This window comes from Cydia splendana, chromosome 9 (assembly GCF_910591565.1).
Source record: "Cydia splendana chromosome 9, ilCydSple1.2, whole genome shotgun sequence".
NCBI classification, from domain to species: Eukaryota; Metazoa; Arthropoda; class Insecta; order Lepidoptera; family Tortricidae; genus Cydia; species Cydia splendana.
In genome coordinates, this window is record NC_085968.1 from 16,972,283 (window position 1) to 16,995,546 (window position 23,264).

At 36.4% G+C, this 23,264-nt stretch overlaps 1 protein-coding gene and 1 long non-coding RNA gene across 7 annotated transcripts in view; one reads left to right on the forward strand and one right to left on the reverse strand.

The window, feature by feature from the left end:
• The window catches only part of LOC134793738 (protein still life, isoform SIF type 1), a 158,296-nt gene that overhangs the window by 105,615 nt on the left and 29,417 nt on the right, over positions 1–23,264 (reverse strand). For 3 of the 6 annotated variants that reach the window (XM_063765398.1, XM_063765396.1, XM_063765395.1), the window contains 15 exons: positions 22,078–22,196; positions 21,713–21,843; positions 21,150–21,229; positions 19,007–19,162; positions 17,770–17,900; positions 15,522–15,704; positions 15,233–15,338; positions 14,164–14,383; positions 10,424–10,634; positions 9,644–9,848; positions 9,323–9,379; positions 9,056–9,124; positions 7,062–7,176; positions 5,500–5,571; positions 4,450–4,500 (listed from right to left, as the gene is read on the reverse strand). In XM_063765398.1, coding sequence (XP_063621468.1) covers positions 4,450–4,500; positions 5,500–5,571; positions 7,062–7,176; positions 9,056–9,124; positions 9,323–9,379; positions 9,644–9,848; positions 10,424–10,634; positions 14,164–14,383; positions 15,233–15,338; positions 15,522–15,704; positions 17,770–17,900; positions 19,007–19,162; positions 21,150–21,229; positions 21,713–21,843; positions 22,078–22,196 — 1,906 coding nt within the window. Of the gene's footprint in view, positions 1–4,449; positions 4,501–5,499; positions 5,572–7,061; positions 7,177–9,055; positions 9,125–9,322; positions 9,380–9,643; positions 9,849–10,423; positions 10,635–14,163; positions 14,384–15,232; positions 15,339–15,521; positions 15,705–17,769; positions 17,901–18,879; positions 18,972–19,006; positions 19,163–21,149; positions 21,230–21,712; positions 21,844–22,077; positions 22,197–23,264 lie in introns of those variants that run through there. The other 3 variants (XM_063765394.1, XM_063765397.1, XM_063765400.1) reach the window with 3 other exon arrangements.
• Positions 1–23,264, forward strand: part of LOC134793770 (uncharacterized) — an 86,162-nt gene that overhangs the window by 442 nt on the left and 62,456 nt on the right. The window contains exon 2 of the long non-coding RNA XR_010144582.1: positions 3,846–3,916. This is a non-coding gene — a long non-coding RNA (uncharacterized LOC134793770). The remainder of the gene's footprint in view (positions 1–3,845; positions 3,917–23,264) is intronic.

Consider the following 23,264-nt stretch of genomic DNA (forward strand, 5'->3'; position numbering starts at 1 on the left):
AACATCAGATACCGTTAGTTCTCGTTTTCAAACAATTCGACTTGATATTTTTCATTTAAGGTACCAATATAGGTAAGACGGTGCATCGGAAGAATTTTGAAAATAGCAAATATCTACTAAACTAGAAACACTTGATTACGGGATTTGATGGTATCGTGTCAATAAAAAAATAAGTTAGGATTTAACAATTTGAATATCGTTCTACGCCCGCTTTAGTTACAATGCAAACGATAGGATTTTTCCTGAATAATGTAATAAACAGTTTTATGTAAACTACTGTATGCGATGAAAAATTGTAAGTAAAATAAAGGATGTAAAGTAGCACTACACTTCAGTGTTCATTATTCGAATTTCTTTGCTACTCTGGTTTAGTTATATGCAAACTTCTTGCAAAAGTTATGACGCATAAATTTCAAAAGTTTCTTCTAGAGAAAAACTGATGCATTCTTAGAACTTTAGACTTGGTTCTAGGCAGATACCAAAGATGTTGTATTTACACATGTAAATTTCATGGTCCCTTAATATGAAACCGTTAAAATAACATCGCAGGAGTATAAATATTATAGATAAATAATTTATTACTTATATTATAATATTACTGTATTGTGTTGACTTGTATTACTTGTAATTTTTGGGATTTTAAAGTAGCAAAGTGTTTTTAAAGGTAATTAAATATTCGGCATGTTTACCTGATGCCTGAGTGTACATTATCAATATCATCATACTTATTTGTACACTTTATGAATTAATAGTTGTTTAAATATCAATAGCATAAAAGTAATAAATTAAATGCAAGCACGATTAACAGGGGCAAGCTCGATGTCGAAAAGCTGGTTTATATGTATATTGTATATTTAAGTGCAAATATCGACTTCTGTTAATAAAATCATTAATCGTACACAGATAAAGGTAAAATAAACGACTACAATATATACAATATATTTTGTTAACATGGAATACAATTTGGTGTTAAGTCTACCATTTCTACAAACATGGTTTAATTTTTTAGGGAATACAGGATATATAATTGTAACCGACTGTACTTATTACTATGAGCAATTTATGTTAAGAAAGCAACTATCATCTCAAAAAGAGATCAGATTGTATGCGGACCAAGATATTTTTGTGATTTCAAATTTACTGTTACCTATAGTAAGGGCTGATCATAATAGTAATGAGTACAATCGCGTACATATATCTTGTATCACCCAGAAATCACACAGGGTAATCAACTAATCATTAGGTACAATGCTGATTCTAGAATCAAACGTAGGTAGTGATAGAAGTCATAGATCTAAACATGGTATACCGACCATAATCAATTATAGAACCCTATCGAGAATCTGAATAATTCACGCGATTACTTTGAATAATGTCTACTACACCTGAGTCCATTGTCTTCTGAGAAGCACTTAGACCTATGCTGGTTACTGAGAATTTTAAGAACAGGGTAATAGGATATATAGCTGATAGGTATATATGCTGCTTTAATCAGTTACATAGTAGGTACCATATAAATATATTATATAAAGTTAAACGACGAAGCTCTCAAATCGATCTCTGTGGAATTAAATTCTTGATTATGATATATCTGTATCGCACTTCAAGGCAAGTGTATATGTATAGTATATGAATATTAAATATAATATCAGTCGAGACATAAATAATTCAATAAAATATTGAAGTTTGCTATTAGCTCGCTCCTAATAATTAATCTGAATGACAGTTATTGCAAATTTAAAAGCATAATCGTGTCGCCACTGCCCCCGTCATTTTTGCAGACAGCTTCTTAAATATTAAATAGGATTAAGAGTTTTGTCTATTCTAAAAATATATATCAAATGTTTAATCAAGTGTAGTATTGCTAATGGATTTAAAAATGTGTCCAATGTTACGATAAACTGGAGTCAGAGTGAGGTGTAAAAAATATAATTACGAAATCATTAATATAAATATACTAGCGACCCGCCCCGGCTTCGCACGGGTTACACAAAACCTTAACAAATTATATACCTAAACCTTCCTCAATAATTACTCTATTGATAGGTGAAAACCGCATGAAAATCCGTTCAGTAGTTTTTGAGTTTATTGCGACGCGAACATACATAGTACACACAAACAGACAGACGCGGCGGGGGACTTTGTTTTATAAAGTGTAGTGATTAAGGTTATGACTACTTGCTTAAGGTTAATCAAATACCTTTAAACAAGCAATTCTTGTTTATTTATATATTTCGGGTATATCGGAAACGGCTCTAACGATTTCGATGAAATTTGCTATAATAGGGGTTTTCGGGGGCGATAAATCGTAGCTAGGTCTTATCTCTGGGAAAACGCGCATTTTGAGTTTTTATATGTTTTCCGAGCAAAGCTCGGTCTCCCAGATATAATTTACAATATGTGATAACAGTTGTTCTATCCTGTGATTTAAAAAGATAACCACAATCTTACATAAAGATCAGCCAGCTGAATGAGAAAGAAAATGTATTTTAAAATTCTTAAATGTATTCAGTAGGTATGTCTATTTTTGGCATGTCGTGCAGTAAAACTGCTTAGGGATTTGTTATATCTGATTTTGTAAGATCCGTTTAAGACACGAGAGGCCATAAATAAACCTGATTTTATTCTGTCAGCATCGCTTTAAAATTAGAATTCTTATTTTTATACTTTTTTGAAAAAAAAAATGATTTTTTGAAATAGTTTGTGTAATTCCACTTCTTAAATTTCGATTCCTATAACGGAAGGACACTTGTAGTCTCTAGCTTCCCGATTCAAATATTAAGATACGTCAATAATTTTTTTTTTTTAATTTTTTTTTATTTATTTATTTATTTGGGAAACATACAGCATATAATAATACAATAAGGTAAAAGATATAGTTAAAACATAAGCCAAAACAGTTTCCACTTATAGCTAATACAAAATTCCTTTGCTCCGAAAAAAAGTACAATTATTAAGTATTTTGAATTTAGAAGTTGGTTAAACAGTAACATTCAGCAAGTAAGATATTCCACAAGAACAATTAAAATATATATGTATATATATATATATAACAAGCATCATTTAGAATTTGGAAAATAACAAGCACATTTAGAATTTGAAATTACAAACAATAGTTACAATTACAATAACAATTAGACTAGACAAGATTACAATTTTATTACGAGCTACGAGTTTTATTTAGTTTGATGACAGAAACAAATCTATTACACTTATGCTGGAACAAATCAATGTGTGAATATTTCTTATTGTATATATTGCAAGCTCTTGCTAAAAATTTGTTGCTTACATATTTTTTGCGGGTGAATGGAACGGATAGTAAAGCGGTGGACCGTGTACGATACGTAGGACATCTAAATATTATCTTGCTGAGAAGATCTTCAGAATCAATTAAATTATTTAATAATTTGTACAAGAAAATTACATCTCGCTTTTCTCTTCTCACTTGTAAGGATTCAAAATTCTCAGGCTTAAAAGATTTGAATTTATATTTCATACGATTAAGAAATTTTTTTTGAATACTTTCTAATGAATTAATGTGCACTAAAAAGTGGGGACTCCAAACTGTAGATGCGTATTCCAAATATGACCTTACATATGCATTATATAAAAGAAGTAACGTTGTGGGGTTTTTAAAATCTTTACTTTGCCTGAAATTGATCTATAAACGATTTGGATTGGATGTGTCAGTGTCAAAAATAACGTTTTTGTTTGAAGAAACGTCAAGTTAGACAAGTAAAGTTAGAATCGGGCAGTCAGAGGTAGATTTGCAGGTCACATTCCGTATTTTCACTGTAATGTTTCCGATATAATGTTAACAATTAAGGCTTTATCTACTATTTCAGACGGAGAACGAGAAGGATTTGAGCACGGATTTTACTGCTCTTCAAATATTTTAGAAGATTAAAATAATGCGGTAAGTCATTAAAGCATTCTAATTTTCAACAGGTCCCATACTTGTCTTACAATGTTCCACACCATCAAAAAACTTGTTTTTTTTTTTATTTATTTGAAATACTGATAAATCAATATTTCTAGCACAAATTGTATTTTCTGGCTTCTCGCTCAGTAATCCGCTTTTACTTCTAAAACGAACGGACGCGCAGTGAGCGGTAAACGAGTAAAATAAACTAAACGGTTTCCAGTTGAATCACTTGCAGAATTGGAAAAAATACTTCTAAATTGAAATGTTCAGAGCTGTTGCCTGGAAAAAATATGAATCTACTCTGCATAAACGTTATCAGAGGTACTTTTACTATATAGTATACTCGTACATATACATTATAGTATATTAAAAGTCGTTGCTGTGAAGTATTTACTCTGTGAGCCTAAGTTACATCGGTAATTTTGCTGAGAAATTGATATCCCATAGAAAGTCCGCTGACTTCTTAAGTGAATCATAAGAGTAAAAGTTGGTAATTACTAAAAACAAATCTAATTAGTATATACCTTGATTGATGGTCGCTCAGGTACCCTTGATCTCGGTCCCTAATGCGGTCTCTGCAAAAAAATAAAACTTTGAACAAACTAATTAAAAGATTTCAAGTTTCGTTTCACTTTGGGTTCATGGAGAAGTCAGAGGTGGTTCATAAATTATACCCTGTCATGTAGATGTGATTCGCTTCTGTTATAATATATTATTCAATACATTTCACAAACGCAATGCTTAAAGAAGTGTACCGTAGGGCGAGAAGAAAATAACCCGGTCAGCAACAGCCTTAATCCAATTTGAATAAGACTAGTAAAATATGCTAAGTTAAAACACGAAACAAAACACTTTTCTTCTTAAAAATACCTATAATTTCCTCATTTTGCAATCATTATCGGTAAATAGTGTCTCTGACGCAATGTTGGCCTCTACTAAAAATATGGGCAAATTCGGGAAAAGGACAACCCATTAAATATGACAGCCTTATAAAATTACATTCAGTTAACCACTTTTTTCTGTTTATTTGATATTACTATCATGATATTACATGGCAGTGGCGGCGCGTCAAAGATATCCATAGGCAAACCGGGGCTAATTTGGCTTACATATTTCCTTTACAACTCTGCTCAAACGTCCAAAAACAGGCAAGCCGGTGGGAATCGGCTTTTATGGACGCGCCGCCACTGTTATATGGATAGTTCTTTAGTTATGTTATTGTAATTATAGTTACTTCCACTACAACTTTACTGCTACAGTATTTATTTGATGATGTATCTTTAATGCGATATGTTCTCAAAAGGGCAAAAAGTGGAGCCACGTCTAAAGATACTGTGTGGTTTATATTAAAAGTTAGTGCCCGCAGTACAACTTACTTATACTTGGCTCCATTTTTCACGGAACAGAATAATAAAATTTCTATTCGCTAAAGAAAGTTTATCATATTACAGGAAAGGGTATAATGTAAAAATTTCCCCTCGTTCACCATTATGACAACAGTGTAAGAGATACTCGAGAGTGACTTCAAAGGAGCACAAAGGGACTGGGTTGAAAGCTTTGTAAAAATAACAAACCTTGAACTGTGATCACTTAAGTAGCCCCGCTCCCGCTCTCGCTCCCGCTCCCGCATAAGCTCGTTGCGATCGCTAAATCAATACAATACATTATTCATTATAGCAACTCTTTTGTTCTGAGAATTCTCAATTAGGTCGTGGAATTAAATAAGTAAAGGGAATTGTTAAAGATTAGACCAGTCAGAATAAATTAGGTTTAACTCTTTTTTTTTTCACGTCTCGTTTCGTTTTTCTCGTCTTCAATGTCTTCTACTATTCGAGATATTTTCGAAATCATGTAATTGTGATTTTTCATGTTTTATTATGCTCAGCATGAGCATTCAAGTTTCAAGTCACAACGTACAAAATATTTTGACTACAAGCAGAATAGTAAAAAATGTACATATTTAATGAAGATAAATGCCGAAGTTAAAAGATGTGAACAATAATAAGGTTACATAAATTATAAATATGTTTTTAAGCCTATTTTGGTGTCGCGCTTCTGGGCCTGCCTGCCTTTGGACTTCTGACTCTCTGTGAGCGACCATGTTTAAGCACCATTGGTTAGTCAGTATTTTTTATCATTAAGTATTATTTTAAGAGAAACTGTTAATTTTTTTTTTAATAATTTAGAAATTGCAATGTCCTATTTATTAGTATTATCTCTGCGGCGGCGGCGCTAACGCTCTTAATTCTTAGGCCTCGGTCTGGTACAAATATTTCCAAAGATCTAAATTACCCACGTGTGAACTCTTATGCGTTTATTTCGTTCAAATTAGCGAACATTTTGAGTTGTTACTTATGAGAGATAATGCAATAGGCAACCTTTATATTATAGTCTCGCGACGAGGACGGAAAATTGTCATAATATCTTTCATAAAACAAAATAATCTAATGGCGTTATTCATAACATAAACTTCTGTCAAATCTAACACATCGGTAATATTTGTGTTGGTTATTAAGAGTCTAAATTTAAAAGAAGTTTTAAAATGACGCTTACGCGTAAAGATAGTGGTTGCTAAAGGCCGCTTCAATGTACCAAAACGTAAGTTAGCAGACTGGCAAATACGGAAAAGTGTATTTGGGAGATGCCATGAGCCATGAGTAATTATATCTTGGAATATACTGTTTCAAAGCAAATACATACTTAATTTACGCAATCACATAGGTATTATTTCTGAATTCAATACTTCCAACGACATTTGGCATCATTTTTATTTTTCTTCGCTCTTTTGATATTTGATAAGCAATCTCATACATTGAAGATCTGTGCATTTGACAGCTCCACCCGCCGTTCTGCAATCAGGATGGCGCGTGATGGATCTTTTAGGGTCACATTTCCAAAATGACAAAAACCCTTGTAATCTCGGTATACCTATCCATCCCGTCTAAAATAAACCCTCATGTGTTTAATACCTTTTATGATAATTATGTTTTTAAATACACGTCCGCGTAGTAAATAAAGTAAGATAACTTTAGCAACACTCGGATCGGACGTTTATTTAAAGGCTCTTTTCTCCTGGATAATCTTTGTTCAATATGAATTAGGTTTTATTTAAAGTAAACATAGGTACTGTACACACCTGTAATATCCGTCGCGGTCAGATCGCGCGCTGTGCTGTCTCTCAACGCCCAGCCGGTGCGGCAGCGGCAGCGTGGAAGACCGGCTGCCACCGCCGGAACACTGGGTCGTCGGACCTGACACAGACACACTAGCTCCCAACACCGTTCTCACAGATAAACATTAATTAACATGCCCATAAACAAACAGAACAAACTTGTCTTTAACTTATACACAGGCAAGTTAAGGATCAGAACCTACGTCAATATTTTTTCATTATTTACAGCCACTTCGTGCAAATTTTGACTTTTAGAATTATTTTATCACAATTATTCTTGTTTAATTGAAGAATGATGGTGTTTATTCAAATGTTTTATAAAGCAACTTCCAACTGTCTACAGAAACATCAAGCAAATTTTGACAAGCCACATCCAATGCACTTTTTTATTTCATGAATGATACAGCTACCTAATAGTCGGACACGGGTTCCTAGTAGGGTTGAGTATAATACGTATGAAAAGCACATTGAAAACTGAAATATATGTATATCTTAGTATTATTGTAAAACATAATGATAAGTTGTGCCATCGCGTAATATAAATAAATTAAACTTAAAAGAAGGAATACAAATAATAAATAAGTTTTTATCGGGTTTAATGTGATAGTTCTGTACATTATATCTGTGACGTTAGCTGCAGCCCGTGTACCAGAATAATGAAGACATTTCTTATAGACTAAACAAGTATGATAACTTTAGGAAAACCGGGCGGTTAAAAGTTTCAGTGGCCAAGTTAATTTTCCTTCGAAATGTTACACTACGGCCTGGAAGTAAGTGATTACTTAATATATAATTCCAATAACAAATATACTGTTAAGAGATAATGTGATATCCTCGAACAATTCAAAATTTCTTTCCCCACCTATTGTGATTCCATCAGACGTCTCTGCCGAGTGCCAAAATTAATATTCTATTTGTAATGGAAATAAAATTAAATTAAATAATTTCACATACATTTGGAGATAGTCGTTCTGGAAGGTGACAAGGACAAATATGTTCCGCCTAATTTCTCCACATGTTTCTTTCTGTACTCATTGAATTTAATTCTCAAATAGAAGCCAATTAGTTGCTTATTTCAAATTCATCGCAAATATTAAACACTAGGAATGTATAAATTGGATCAAAGAAAAAATACGTCTCTTTCCGATATTTTATCTTCGTCAAGTTCGTCATTTGTACAATAATGTTAATATTACAGAGTATACCTAATACAGTAATAATTAGAATAATAAAATACTGTGTACTTATTTCCTTCAATGCTTATTTTACGTAAGAATTTTCATTACTTTAGACTGTCGCGAGTTACCGTATACATATTATATTGGTATCATGGATTATTAACTGGCACGAGGGCTACAGCTCGTCAACTAAAGACCACACTATTCGCAAGAGTAGATACTTTATGGGCGGGGAGGTATAACGAAGTGTAAGTATAAAGCGATTGCAGTTATTATTGCCACGGTTGAATCAAATTTAGAAATGTCCTCCCTTTTGCACTGGATTTTAACCGTCACAGAAAATATTTAAATAAAAGTTAATGACAAAAAACTATTGTGACCAAACTGAATGTGTGTAAATGGCTTGACCATTTATTAAGAAAAATAGGCTCTTGCCTGACACGCGTCATGATATTTTTACGTGGAACATCCTCTATAATACTAATAATGATGAGATGTATTGAAATAAAAAAAGGAGGAAATTCTGAATTCAATTCGTACGTCATCCACGTGTATCATCATTGTGACAGATGCACAATACGATTATGGAAAAGTGAATCGCAACTACAACACTGTATTCCTATAGTGATAGAATATTATACAGAAAGTCTCACAATAATATGGATCGGTTCGCTACGTCAAGTCAAGTGGGGGCGATAGCTACGGCAAACCTTCAAGATCCGATATTGTTATGGGTGTTACTAGTATGATAATAGGTATAATAATAAGTGATGGCTTCACCTCCTCTAGCCCTTATGGCTGCCTCCGTAAGGTTTCTCAAATAGTGTAGAACGGATTCTTGGTTCGGTCCTCAAGAAAAAATAAAAATTATATGTTTACATTTGTTTCGTGTGTGAAAAGGGCTGCGCCAGTGTCAAAAATTATTGGTAAACTTTCGAAAAATTAAATTACGCTACTTTCTTTTCTTTTTACAACAGAAAATGATTTTTAACAAAAATTAAAACAATTTTGCTTATTTAAAAATTTCAGACCAACATGAATACTTACGACGTCGCGGTGGGTAGGGGCTTCGCGGATTCGAAGGCGGCATATTGTCGTTGTATTCTATGAGAAATTATTTAAATCAATTAGTTCAGAGTCTAACTTCTATAATACCATATAAATATGACTTAGATTGTATGCTTCAAATTGCAATTTTTGAGTAAAACACAGATCTTCAGACGAAATCTTATTTCCATAAGTAATTATTGATTTTATAAAGCTAAGATACACGCGGCAAATCACGGATTAGTAAGACATTTTTAAAATTAAAATCTGCGTATACCGTTTAATTGTTTTAATTTTTTGATAAATAAAAATCGCACTTACCGTGGAAACACTCACCTAGATCCTCCATGCTCTGGCTCAGCAACGCCTCGAAGGTGTGAAGGCTGTAGCTCTCAGCGTCCATGCCTTTAGCCAATGTGTTGCGGAGATGCATCTCATACTCGAGAAGCAGGCGCGAGGTGGGCGAGCCGGGTGCGGGCGTGGCGCTGGATTGAGATGCTTGCCGGGATAAGCAAGGCTTTTGCTGCTGTTGCACGGCAAATACAAATACAAATAGTTTATTCGCAGTAATATGGTAACATAGTGGTCTTAAGTAGGTACAAAATTGTTCTACATATTACGCCTTTTCTGGCGTCTGGGAAAACGTACATTTTTAGCACATGGATAATTGTTTAAAAATCGGGTTTTTTATAATACTAGTACTTATAATTCTAATAGTAAATCCGTTTATATGGAATGTCTACTGTATTATCTATTTTTCAAAAAATAATAAAATAAATAATTTCAGCACGTGAGATCCAGGCGTATACACTTTTTAACCGCTGCGTGATGCAATATCCAAAAAATGTCAGTGTGATAAAACAGCCTGGTGACAGACAGACAGATGGACAGACAGACGGACAGACGGACAGTGGAGTCTTAGTAATAGGGTCCCGTTATTACCCTTCGGGTACGGAACCCTAAAAATTGAGAACATAAAAAATGGACAACATTTAATTGGTACACACCTTTCAGCCACTTTACGATCACTGTCCATAAAGTAGACACCTTTCAGCCACTCTATAGTCAGTGATCGTAAAGAGACTGAGAATGTACACTTACCGGATGATGGTGTTGCCTGCCATCCCGCCGCTGGCACGGCTCCTGGTCGGAGTTGCCGTTCGACGACGAGGGCGTGGTCGCGTAGCACTGGTTGTCGAACATGACGTTGTCCGACGGCGGCGACATGTCCCGCTCTCCTCCACCGCCCAGCTCCAGGTACAGGCCGCGGCCGGGGTACCCGCTCGGTGCGGCGCCGACTCCCACGCCGCGGCTGTAAAGGCATTGGTTTTAAGTTGTTGGCAAACTTATTGTTGTTGGTAGGAGGAACGATACGAAAGGCAGGATAATACTTCTGGACCTATTCACATTATCTACTATATGAATATCACAGCTGCTAAATTAATCTAAATATGTGAGACTATGCCGATAAGCGGTAACTCCAACATAATTGAATTTAGTAAGTAAAATTATAATTAGTTTAGTAAGTGAAGTCATATTTTAATTAGTACACTTTTGTCCTTTTTGTCCTTTACCTTTCTTACAGTAGGCTGTCGTTCATAATGCGTAACAATAATTCCTAAATTATATGAACATAATATGCTTATTTAAGCATGGTGTTTACAAAGAGGCTGAGGCAAAGAGTGTGGCTTCTACAAAGATTTGCACAATAATTTACTATACCTACGATTTACAACTAAAAATATAAAATGATTTATATGCCAAACAGGGTAAAGATACTCGTACAGAGCAAGCATTAACATCGTTAGCTAATAATGTATAGTTCCTCTAAGCTACACGAAATGCAAGTGACAGTGGCATGATTATGGCAATGCTCACAAGGATAATGCTTAATGATTACGAGTAGATGAGTGAACACTTTGAATTTCCTATGAATGAAATCTATAATTGCACTCAACACCGCTCTAACTATGCATAAACTAACAAACTATACCTAAGTAGATACATACGTTTGTGGAGCGACTAGCCAACATGCAGTAATGCGCTAGAAAGTACCTAAGCCGCAGTAACAATGAAGCTGGCATGTTACGAGAATTAATTACCTACATAATGGTGTAAGATCTTACCCCCTTATTCATAAACGTTTACTAAAGTTAACAACCCGATAATAATCGTTTGTCCCTTTCCATCATACCAATACGTCGGAAACGGCTTGTCAACTTTAGTAAACGTTTATGAATAAGGGAGTAAGTCTTTATACCCTCGTCTAGAAAGCAAGCTACCTTGCAGAATGCAAGCAAAGCAACAGCAATGGAAAGTCTGCCAGAAGTTTTTTCTGGTGCAATAAGGAAGCGTTTAAAGAAGAAATCCGCTATGTTTCCTGACAACAGTACCATGATATCGACGCCCGAAAGCAAACACGTAGTAACCCACACAAGGTCAAAAATTTTTTTATTGCATTTTTGGTATCTCCAAATTTTTCTGCGTCGATAGATCTAATCCACGTGCCAATACGATGAAAAATGGGGAAAATAGGAACACAAATTTTCTCGTTTTTCTTGAAATTTACTCAGCAAACACGCAGTAAATAGCAAAAAAAACTCAATAATTTAAATCCTTGTATTTACAGCACTTTGAATTCCATACATTTTCTAGTTTTGTCATTTACAACCTCCGTTGTTCTGACGCAAATGTAGGTTACTACGTGTTTGCCGCTCATGAATGTGAATGTCTTGCAGTTACGCTATTTGGCGGGAAATCATGTTTAGTCGAGTAGTGGTTTAACACAAATTCACATACAATTAAAATTTGAGAGACATGTCTTTAACGTTTACAAGGATCAAGTAAAACTACCACTTAACAATTACTTCACTGTTGCAGGGCGTAAGGTTTAAACTCCTGTGCCTTATTTCGTTTTAATGCGGCTATCGCGGCCATTACTTGAACGTTTGCGCCGTCGCTCAGTACGCTTCGGGGGGTAAAAGTGAGTCGACGTGTTTGTAATTAAGTAAAATATTACGGGGATTTTGGATAAAGTGATTGTTTTTATTTAAGAAAAGTAAGTTTTTTTTCAATTATAAGCATGTAAAATTGCTATATTTACGGTGTGTGTATCGATTTATGGTTTATGGTACTTAAACAAAATTTGGTCTTATGGTATCTGGTGAAAGTTTGTTTTGTCTAAAGTCAACTTTTATTTTATAAGAGAATGTAGAAATCACTTTTTTTAATCAAACGACGTTGTTATACTTCGGTTAGATTTTGATCTCCCATTACGTTATGTCTTTTCTAAAGTGGACTTCTTATTTTTTACTTGGTTTTACAATAACATTATAATATTTAATTATGTTATTGAATATTAAACAAAGGTTATGTGTTTTGTCTGGGCTTAAGAATGCTCATATTGATTTTAATAGTTCAAATCAACATAACAAATGTTTTATTTCCGTTTATGAATCCCGGAAACATCTTCACATTTTATAAGTATACATTTGAAATGTCGTGCAATTTACTTTAAGATGCCATTAAAGTCATTTTTAAGGGTGTGGTAAAATTTTTAGCAATACATTTAATGCATTATAAATTGCTTACAAAAAGAAAACAAATACTGTTACAGCATTTTGTTCACCCAAAATTTCTAAACAACAACGTTTAAGACTTTATTACGAATATCTTTTGTCACATTCAGGTGGGTTACTGCGTGTTTGCTGTCCATACAAAATTTAAGGAAATGCTATCCCATACATTTAGTACTGGCGTTTACTACGAGTTTGCGCACTGTGTAAAAAATATCAAAACGTAGTAACCCACAAAAACTGGACTTGTAACAACTTGCGGTTAAATTTATTTAAATTAAATTGAAGTCCAAAAAATTTTAAATATTGTATCCAATTTTGAGTAAGTTATGTTCATAAACAAGATAGTTATGATTTTTTTCTCGAAAAGTTTTTCGTCTCTGGTGAACAATTTGGTTTTTGTGGGTTACTACGTGTTTGCTTTCAGGCGTCGATATCTTGACCAGCCATGGAAGGTTTAGCGATCTTTATTGTTCTATAGTAAAAGTAGACATTGCTACCTATCCGAAGAAGATATCATAAAATTACCTCATCATTCTAAAGAATTATACAAGAAGAGCTTAGCGTAACGATATAACATTAAGCCTTGTTAGGAGAGACATAAACAGATATTGGTCAAATACATGAATACAATGAACGATAACAAGACGAATAAAGACAGAGTGGCAAATACAGAATGAAACGAAATAATAATTTAACAAAAAACGAACGAGACAAGCTAATATGATACCGAGAAGAATACCGCAGTCCTGAGATCTGGTGTGACCTGACACTTGGTGAAAAACGAGCTTATGTATGTACACGGTTTTCAATGTTGATGGTTGGCTAAAAAATCAAACATTTCCCTGTGAGTAACTTCTAGTATTAGATAACGTAAATGTCAGGCATTTACACGAGGACAATATCCTTAAAAGTACTACGATATGACTGCGGACATATTTAAGCGAGCATTTCTAACTATCAAATGAATAAATAGGTATAGGTATAGGATACATTTGTAAATTTGGCAATTAACTTCAGCTTTATTTTCGAGCTTAAGCTGTAGAACAGCTGTCAGATCAGAGCACATCGCTAAGCCAAAAAAAAGTAGAATACTGCGAAAGTTTTGTGGATAGTGGAAAGCAATGCCTAGCGTGAAAACGATATGTTTCTAATCATCTATTTATCAAAGGATTACCGTTAGCGTCTTGAGTGGACTTTGCTTTTCCTGGCAAAAATAAGATCGTTGACGGCTGTTGCCCTGGCGTAAAAAGCAAGCATTTCTACCTATCAGAGGAATACCGCTGGGAGGTCTGTCGGCTGTTGTTGTTGGCGGCGTGCGTATGATGCGCGTGGTGCAGATGCGGGCCGTGGCGGTGCGGGTGAGCACCGCACGCGGGCGGGCACGGGCCCGCGCCGCCGTAGCGCCGTCGGCCCATCTCTGGCGATGTCACCGGACTCTCCGTTGAGGGCATCGGCTTGAGCATGCGTTTTAGTGTGCTTGAATCTGGAAAGAAATATATCCATTGTAAGGAATGGTTAATCATCAGCTTGACATGAAGAATCAAGTAATATTCTATTTGTTTGCATTGCATTGTTTGAACGTCTGACTGATTTTTAGCAGAAACATTAAGGCCTGGACAAGGCGGGTATAATATCAGGTGAATCCTCTCTCTCTGAACTTGCAGGTACCATTAACAGCATGAAGCTCTAACGGTGTTAGGTTACCACTTAAAAGCCCAATTGCTGCTGATTTCAGCTATCGTCTTATTTGTATTAAATAATTGAACATCGAGGGATACATAATATAAATACCTACTCCAATTCGTCATATAATCACTATATCACTTTTATAAGTTTGTACAAAAGTGGACGATTGGACATAAGGTATCTATGTCGGCAGACGATTGCAATATCTGCCTGATCATAAAGTTTCTGTGTAATGTTTCGAAGTCACATTAAACCAATAAATAGGTAGGATATGTTCGTTAGGTTGCTTCAGATGCTCGAAGGGCAAACTGTCCAGAAATAGCTTCGTCGACTCAGGGAACGAGACAATGATTTCCACGTTTCACGATATGCCTAGGAATTCCATGATCTGACGGATATTACGATCGGCCGCCGTCATCGACACCACGACTTTTTACCACTCAGATTCTAGTGAGTGCACGAGTCGCCTTGGAACGATGGAGATAAGGTAAAAACGCGCCTTGTCTGTTTACCTAATAGTCTATGAAGTGTAGATTTTTCCAAAATTCGATGATTGAATTGAATTTGACTCCAAGTTGGAATTGTCGATTGATGTTAATAGAACGATCGTTTCGTGGCAGTTGCTACATGTGGTTCTAGCGCTTACCCATATTCATATCTTCTGTGCTCTTTGACTTTGTGCGACGCGAGCCCGAGGTGTTGTTGTTGATGACGTTGTGATGGTGCATCGAGTGACGTTCCGATTCCCGCGACTGAAAAATTGTAATTGTTGTTGAAATGCTGATGACTAAACGAAAACAAAGCATACAATAATTGTGCATTTTACTGCCCCTGATAGAAATTCCAATCGTGTAAAACCGTAGGTTTAAAAAGGTGTTACGGCCGATCGTGTAAGGGTCTTGCAAGTAAACCGTCTGTATCTTGATAAAACTCACCGATTCGTTTCCATCTCCATAGTCGATGCTCTTGGTGTGCTGCAGATGTTCTTTGCCAGGCCTGGTCGATGTAGACGAGGACTTGGATGTTGTGAGCGTCCCGCCAGCTTGCACGCCTTCGGACTTGAGGTCCTGGCCGTGCTGCGCTGAGGCCCCGCCCGACGCCTGGGACTCTTCGTTGGTCTGTATATAATAAGTTAAATTATACCTAATTTCACTCTACAACCCTGCACCTAACTAATTGTTTCTGTTTATCCCAATGGTTAACTGGTAAAGAATTGTAACTGATCATATCAAGAAAGTCTCTGTGACATTGTTATGTCAATACGTCGCATAACAGAATAGGCGGCCCAATTATCCCTTAATGAAAGTCTGAACCTACATAAGTCTAAATCACTGTTACTCCTACGCTTTAATAGATACTTATTAAAACAATATTTCACATCCCATGTCTAGTGGACACCACGTGGGCAGGTTATGGGCTATTTTTATTAACAAAGGCGTAACCTTTGGTATGCCGTGGGTGTGCTGAACAGAGTCGGTAATTTGAAAATGTCATCCTTGTTAATGTTGTTTATGTTAGTGTTATTAACGTCGTCGTCTAATTTGAAATATCATCATTACTTAGGCACTCACAAAGGATTTAGGTAACTATATTAACCTTTGGCTGAAAATTCATACTCACATTTTGAACTATCACTTTTAGTATTAGGTCATTACCTAAACCAAACAAAATTTTTCCAGTAATTTTTGACACCTTTAAGGTATGTTTTCAATATCTCCATTTCTTGAAAATTGGTACCATTAGAAAAATATAAGTAATTTTAATACTCGAACCGACAGCACATGAAAAGACCTATTTTCAAGGCTTAATTCTGAACACTTAACAATAAAAAATAACAATTAATTGCTGTCAAGCAGTTTGGCGAAATCATATTGTAGTTTTATTGTAATTGTGTATGTACTTTTGTAAAAAAAAAAAAAACTAGGATCAGACTTATATCTATGAACAAAAACGCCAATTTCATAGGTAAGGACCTAATATAACGATTAATGCACATATACCTAGCTATGATTAGGAAGACAGCTTACATTTCCTCGAAGGAGGTATTTTAATTCAGAAATACAAGGAGAAGATTAGAGGCAATTTTATTACGGAAGTGCAGTGTGTGTAAAAGTAGACACAATTATCCTAACTTAGGTACAGAATATAAACAACCTAATGAATGAATCAGGTGTTACTTTGCGGAAATCCATATTACATATACCTATAAAACCAAAATATTATTTTGCTAATCCGCGAAAAGATAACGTGTTAGTCAATCAGTGCTAACCCGTTATACTTACTTGCGTATTTAATATGTCGAGTGTGTGTGTTTGTTATGTGAACACGTGTCGAGTATATATTGTTCTTTTGGTGGTGGTTTGTTATATTTATTTGTGTATTTATTTTTGCGGTGGGGTGGAAGGGTGGGAATATTAATTGCATGTAAAAATACACAAGTATGTATAACGGGTTAGCACTGATTGACTAGCACGTTAGCAAAGTAATATTTTGGTTTTAATTTATAAACAACCTGCCCACTGAATTCACATATACAGGTAAAAAGCAAGTGCAAAATTGACGAGGTAGCTTAATCCTCTTAGGTAATTTACAACTCCATCAAAATTCGCTTAAGTCAGTATCAGATGGACGGGAAGGGCAACTGATACTACAAACTGGTTTTATAATGTAGATTAGCTTATTTTGAATATAAATAGTTATTTGTCTTGTATCCGTATCACGATTATACTAAACCGATCCATCACTAAGGTGATACTATGTATACCTATTATATTGATTGCTGAGATAAGTAGTACTGTGTCACTGTGTTTGAGAACCGACAGGCCTATTCGGATTTCGAGATAATCACAAGATCTTGAGACGATTTAGAGATCAACTAGATCTACATTAGATATCGACTAGATGTGACTTGGATATCTAAGTCATAACTTGTCGAAATCGTTCAAGAGGACCTCCAGAATCGCGGAAACGTCAAATTTGACATATCTATCTTACGAATATCTTTAAATTATCCGTATCGTAACTTGTTGAAGTCTAGTAGAAATCTAATTCATTTTCCGAATCGAGCCGCGAGACAGACGCCTGACTGTGCGATTTGTTCAGGAATTTCCTGCCACAAAAAAAACTAACTAGCTTGTTAGAAGAAGAAGAAAAGTCTTATGTCAATCATGAATAGTGACTTACATTTGTGCCATGTGTGCCGACGGAGGCGGTAACGGTTTTAGGCGCCGTCGAAGTGTTGGTGGTCATAGTAGATGTTTCTTGAGACTTAGGGGGGCGCGTCGGCGGCTGCGAGTCAGTCTGGCGAGCTGCAGCTGGAAATATTTAGCACCAATTAGACATATGGCTATAGTGGAGGAGGTATTTGCCTTGGGTGGTAGGTAAAGGTTGGGTGGTAAAACTTTGTCACTACTTAGATGGTGAAAATGAAATCAGTTCAACGTCAAAATCATTTAATTAGGTAGTGGTGGAGACTTTGGTACAGCGAGTTTTTTTCGGCAGATCAATCGTCAGTGTTAAAATCTTCTACATAGTTACTAGTTAGGTATTATCAGCAACACTATAGATTTGGCATATCTGGTATTTAACGTTGTTGCATAGTAAGTTGTCAAGGTATCAACTACTTAAAACTAGCACCGGCTGTTGTGTAAACATGCGATTTACTTTCTTAGAATTTCTAAAATTATTATCTTTCACTAACTTTAATAGCGTCAATACTTAAAATTATTTTTCTTATAGTTTTAACATTAACATTATTTTGTCTGCATACAGTATACTTACCCGCTTGGACAGTGATCGCACTCCTTTTGATAGTATGGCGCGTATACTTACGTTTTGATGGCGACATTAGCTGGTTATGAGCCCAGTGAAGAGGACGAGGCTGCTGCAGTGACCTTGTGTGTATGTTACGGCCATACTCGCTCTTACTCTCTAGCTTACTTTTCGGCGGAAGCTCATGAGAAGAGTAAGAAATCGCAGTAAACACCTTGTTGGATCATGTGGCGACGTTCCTTTACACTTCCATAGCATGCACAAGCTTACGTTTTGGTGCGTTGGTGACGTAGTTATGTGGTATAGCAAGGTGGCCGAGGTGCCTGCAGTCACCTTGTCGGTGGTGCGTCTGGCGACGTTTGAGTACGCTTCCATGCATGCACAAGCTTACGTTTTGGTGGCGGCTGAAGAGCTGGTTGCGAGGCGGTGACATTAACGTACAGCGACAAGGACGAGGTGGCTGCCTGCAGCCACCTTGTCGGTGCATTCGGCAACGTTCGTGTACGCTTCCATGCAACTTACGTTTTGGTGGCGGCTGATGAGCTGGTTGCGAACCGGTAACGTTGTCGTACAGCGAGGTGGACGACGTCGCCGCAGCCACCTTGTCGGTGCATTCGGCAACGTTCGTGTACGCTTCCATGCAACTTACGTTTTGGTGGCGGCTGATGAGCTGGTTGCGAACCGGTAACGTTGTCGTACAGCGAGGTGGACGACGTCGCCGCAGCCACCTTGTCGGTGCGTGCGGCGGCCGCACTCGCTTCCGCTTCCATGGCACGCGCTGACGTGCGTGGCAATGTCGAGGAACCTGTATAAATAAGGGACAATCTGTGTGTATGTATTCGTCGAAGAAAAAATATCTTAATAAAATGACAAAAAAAGTCATGCAGGCTTGAAATTATCGAGGCTGATATTTGTGTGACTAGATGTGACTTGGATATCTAAGTCATAACTTGTCGAAATCGTTCAAGAGGTCCTCCAGAATCGCGGAAACGTCAAATTTGACATATCTATCTTACAAATATCTTTAAATTATCCGTATCGTAACTTGTTGAAGTCTAGTAGAAATCTAATTCATTTTCCGAATCGAGCCGCTAGTAACAATTGCCAACATTTTCATAGTTTCCAACTGTAACTAGGTAAACGAAACGCCGATTTTCTAACTTCACTGTTCATTTGTTCATACTTCATCCACTTAGTAAGAAGATTATCTAGTTATTAGGCACAAGGATTACATTAGGATTTTGTTAATGAACATACATAGTCAGCCGTTATGGAGCGGATATTTAGTTTCAAGGTAGGTACTTACAAGACATTGGTCACTATGCCAAAATATGATTATCTATGATGTTCACAAATGTCAAGGAGTTATGGAAGAAAACAATATGCTGTGCCGCTTAGAGCATTTAATAACTGGAGTCGCCTTTAAGAGCTTACCCCTCTGCCGAAAAACTTGCACAATAGGGAATATTAGGCAAAGCTCTGCGTAGGTGGCACCTTTGTGGCACATACAGTAAACAAACCACATTGTCAATCACATGGCCTACCGCGAAACAAGAAAATCGAAATTTCGTTATCTAATTTCTCTATCACTCTTGCATATTCGAGCGATATGAGGCAGATAACTAAATTTCGATTTTCGCGTTTACCGGTAGGCCCTTGTTAACAAACCGCCTTGATGCATCAATGTCATATTTTATTGTCTGTGAAAACTTGTCAAAAAACAGTTTAAGGCACAGTATGTATAAGTTAGTCTATGAATTTACTGAGTCGGTAGTGCTGCACTCTGGCGGCAGAACATTGCAGTAATACCTATCCCCTAGTGTGCAAACTTTTGTATGGACTTACATGGCTATTTGTACGTTACGTACAAATCATGTAGTTAGAAATAGCAATGCATTTGACGTCCCCTCCCCTGCAAAAATAGGCAGACTGTTTCGTACAAAAAATGACAGCCATGACGCCTCCAGTAACTAAATGCTCTAAGCTGTGCCGTCTCTAAACAAATGAGATCAGAGCCTCTACCATCAGTTTTAACATTGACATAACGCTCACGTCTACGTAATTTACTTTCTGTACATCTCGCTTCCACTATTGCTCGCATATGCGAGTACGAGCGAGATGCATAGAAAGTAAGTTACGTAAACGTGAGCGTTATGTCAATGTCAAAACTGGTGGTAGCCGTAAAGGGCAAGCATTTGATGTTGATGTTTAATGTGAGAGTTGGCAATTTGGCCAGATCGATAATAATTTGCCGTGACTTCACCACTTTTCACAAAAACTAGTGTAACGCGACACAAATAAGTCCAGTTTTCCTTTGATAAATTAAAATTACTACTGGAGCTTAAAATAGAAAGATCACACTTTCTATTTTATAGTCCTCCATGTCGTATCCGACAATGGCGACCTTTACAATTTTCTCGCGCAAAGATTGGCTATAGTTAGCAATCCAGCGCGGGAACGCTGCCTGCGTGATGGGCACCTTACCAAGGGCGCAAAATTTTGATAAGTATTTTTATTTTTTTATTTTATTAGTTGTAGTTAATTTTCTCTGATGAGCACGTATTATGTATATATGCATATGGCTCGCCACACTGCCCCTGCCAGCACTCCATCGCCGCAGGACTTAAATATCAGAGTCCAGTAATTTTGCAAAGGTGCGTGATGCGATTAAAGTGAGTGAACAGTTGCGCTTCTGCAAACCCACTCTCTTGTTCCTAACCCCCTGGCACCGTGGACCGTGTGATCACTATGATTCTATTTTAAGTAGGTAACGTATTCCGAAATATACTTACGGTATCGTGGATCTTGGGCCCTGAGCCGTGCGTACTGCTCCTGCGACATGCACGTGCACTGCGGCTCGCGGTAGTTCAAACTATAACACAAGAACAAACTCACTTAATAATCTTGGGCATTATTCACCAAACCTCGTTACAAATGTCGCAGTTCATTAAAAAATATTGCTGGCAAAACTACGTATCCTAAATTCGCCTTTAGTAGGTATACATAAATTAGCCGTAACTAGCATCATTATAATCATGTTGTGCTTAAAATTGTATCGTACATGTGACTAAAAGTACAAAAATAAATCAGTAAAAATCGACGTCATTTGATGGGCCTTTAAAAAACCGGCCAAGTACGCGGCGTTCCATACTTTCATACAATACAAAAAGCCGTACAAGCTTATCTTCGCGGTACGTCCTTTTAGGAAAGAGATTTTTTAAAGAGAAACAACTACAAATGAACGGGTCATCCGATCATGTTCAAAACAATATTAAGCTATCTGGATGGAATTATATTTTAAATTTTGAATTTTTTTTTTTATTAATTTTAAATAATGATGCGTTTACAACATTACCTGGATCGATTAGGACTGGCCGGCGTGGAGAGCGGTTTCCTCTTGGCTTTCATCTTCTGCTTGCTGCCCGGCGGTTCTAGCTTTAGGCTGTAGCTCGAAGATGCCTTACGCGAGAATTTAAAGGATGGTGACTAAAATAACAAACAATTATTCGTAAATGTAACTTCCCACCTTCATAATTTATTTTAATTGCATTGGCAGGGTGTGCTGGGTGCCAGATTTTGGTCTGAGATAGAAATTTGTGTCAATAGTGTTTAAGAAAAAATGCATATTTTAAAGAATAGAATCGACAATATTATTCAAAGTATTTTTGTAACCGGAGGGAAGGTGGAAGCAGTGAGCAGTTTGACAGTTTAGTAACTTACGCAACACTCCTTGAATTGCTTGGCGTCGATGGGCGAGGTGAAATTCAGGCCCCACGTGTCGTTGGTCATAGGGTCCTTCCAGTACACGAAGCATTCTGATGCTTGGCCGATACGAGTACCTGGAACATCACTAGGTTACAGACACCATCATGGCCGACATCCTTCGTACAAAAATTTTCTATTGATGTACAGTTTTAAACATGATTATGACCAATATCCAAGGTAGCTCATACAGTTATTTCGTGTTTAAATTATTTTTTTAAAGAAGTAGGTATTTTACAGTGACATTAAATATATTAAGATCATATTTAATACTAGATTTTGTCTAGTAGGTAGAGAGACAGTTATGTACCGCTTCGATATAACTTTATTACGGCGTAAATAGCTATATGCCATTGGATATAATAGACTAATATTAATAGTATCACATAGTATCATGTTTCATGGCTACAAATATCTCACTACAGTGATATTATCTCCAAACAACCTATCAAAAGCCCGTTACTCCAAACTATAACCTACGGGAAACGGACTAATAAAATATGTATTCAAAGTCAAGAAGCACACGCAGGGTTGTTGTTAAATACCTAGTCGTCTTAAATAACAATAATATCAATTCAATCGCCAAACTTGTTTTTTTCTTCTTTTTCATTAACCTGCTTTGATACATTTTATTTCTGAAACATTAGATACATAACAACTAATATCAACGGATTGAACTCGTTGCATAATTTAGTAGACTCAGTGGTCCGATAGACTACCCGAAATACACACATTAGTGCTCTAATTCTCGAAACGAATACATGCAGACTTTTGAAACCTCTGCACTGCAGTACCTGACACTAATCTATTAATAAACTAATTTATCAAATTTACTTCACTTGCGCTAGTTGCGCTTGACTTCACGTCAGGGAGCGCTACGGAATAAATTCAAACCGCTTTAAATTCAGATGACTGAATTATAAGACTTGTTATCCCTGTTTATATTTCGTAATTTTCCTCCTATTGTCGCTTTATAATTTGCATAAATGGTAAACGCATTTGTATTCTATTCTTCTCTGGTGTAAGTTATTCAGTATCAATACTTCCCGGAATGTCCGCTTTCGGCTACAGCCATAGTGGATTCTGTCGATTGCTTGTGTACCTACTATCTAGTGTAAATTTAAAACTAGGTTACAGCGGCCTCG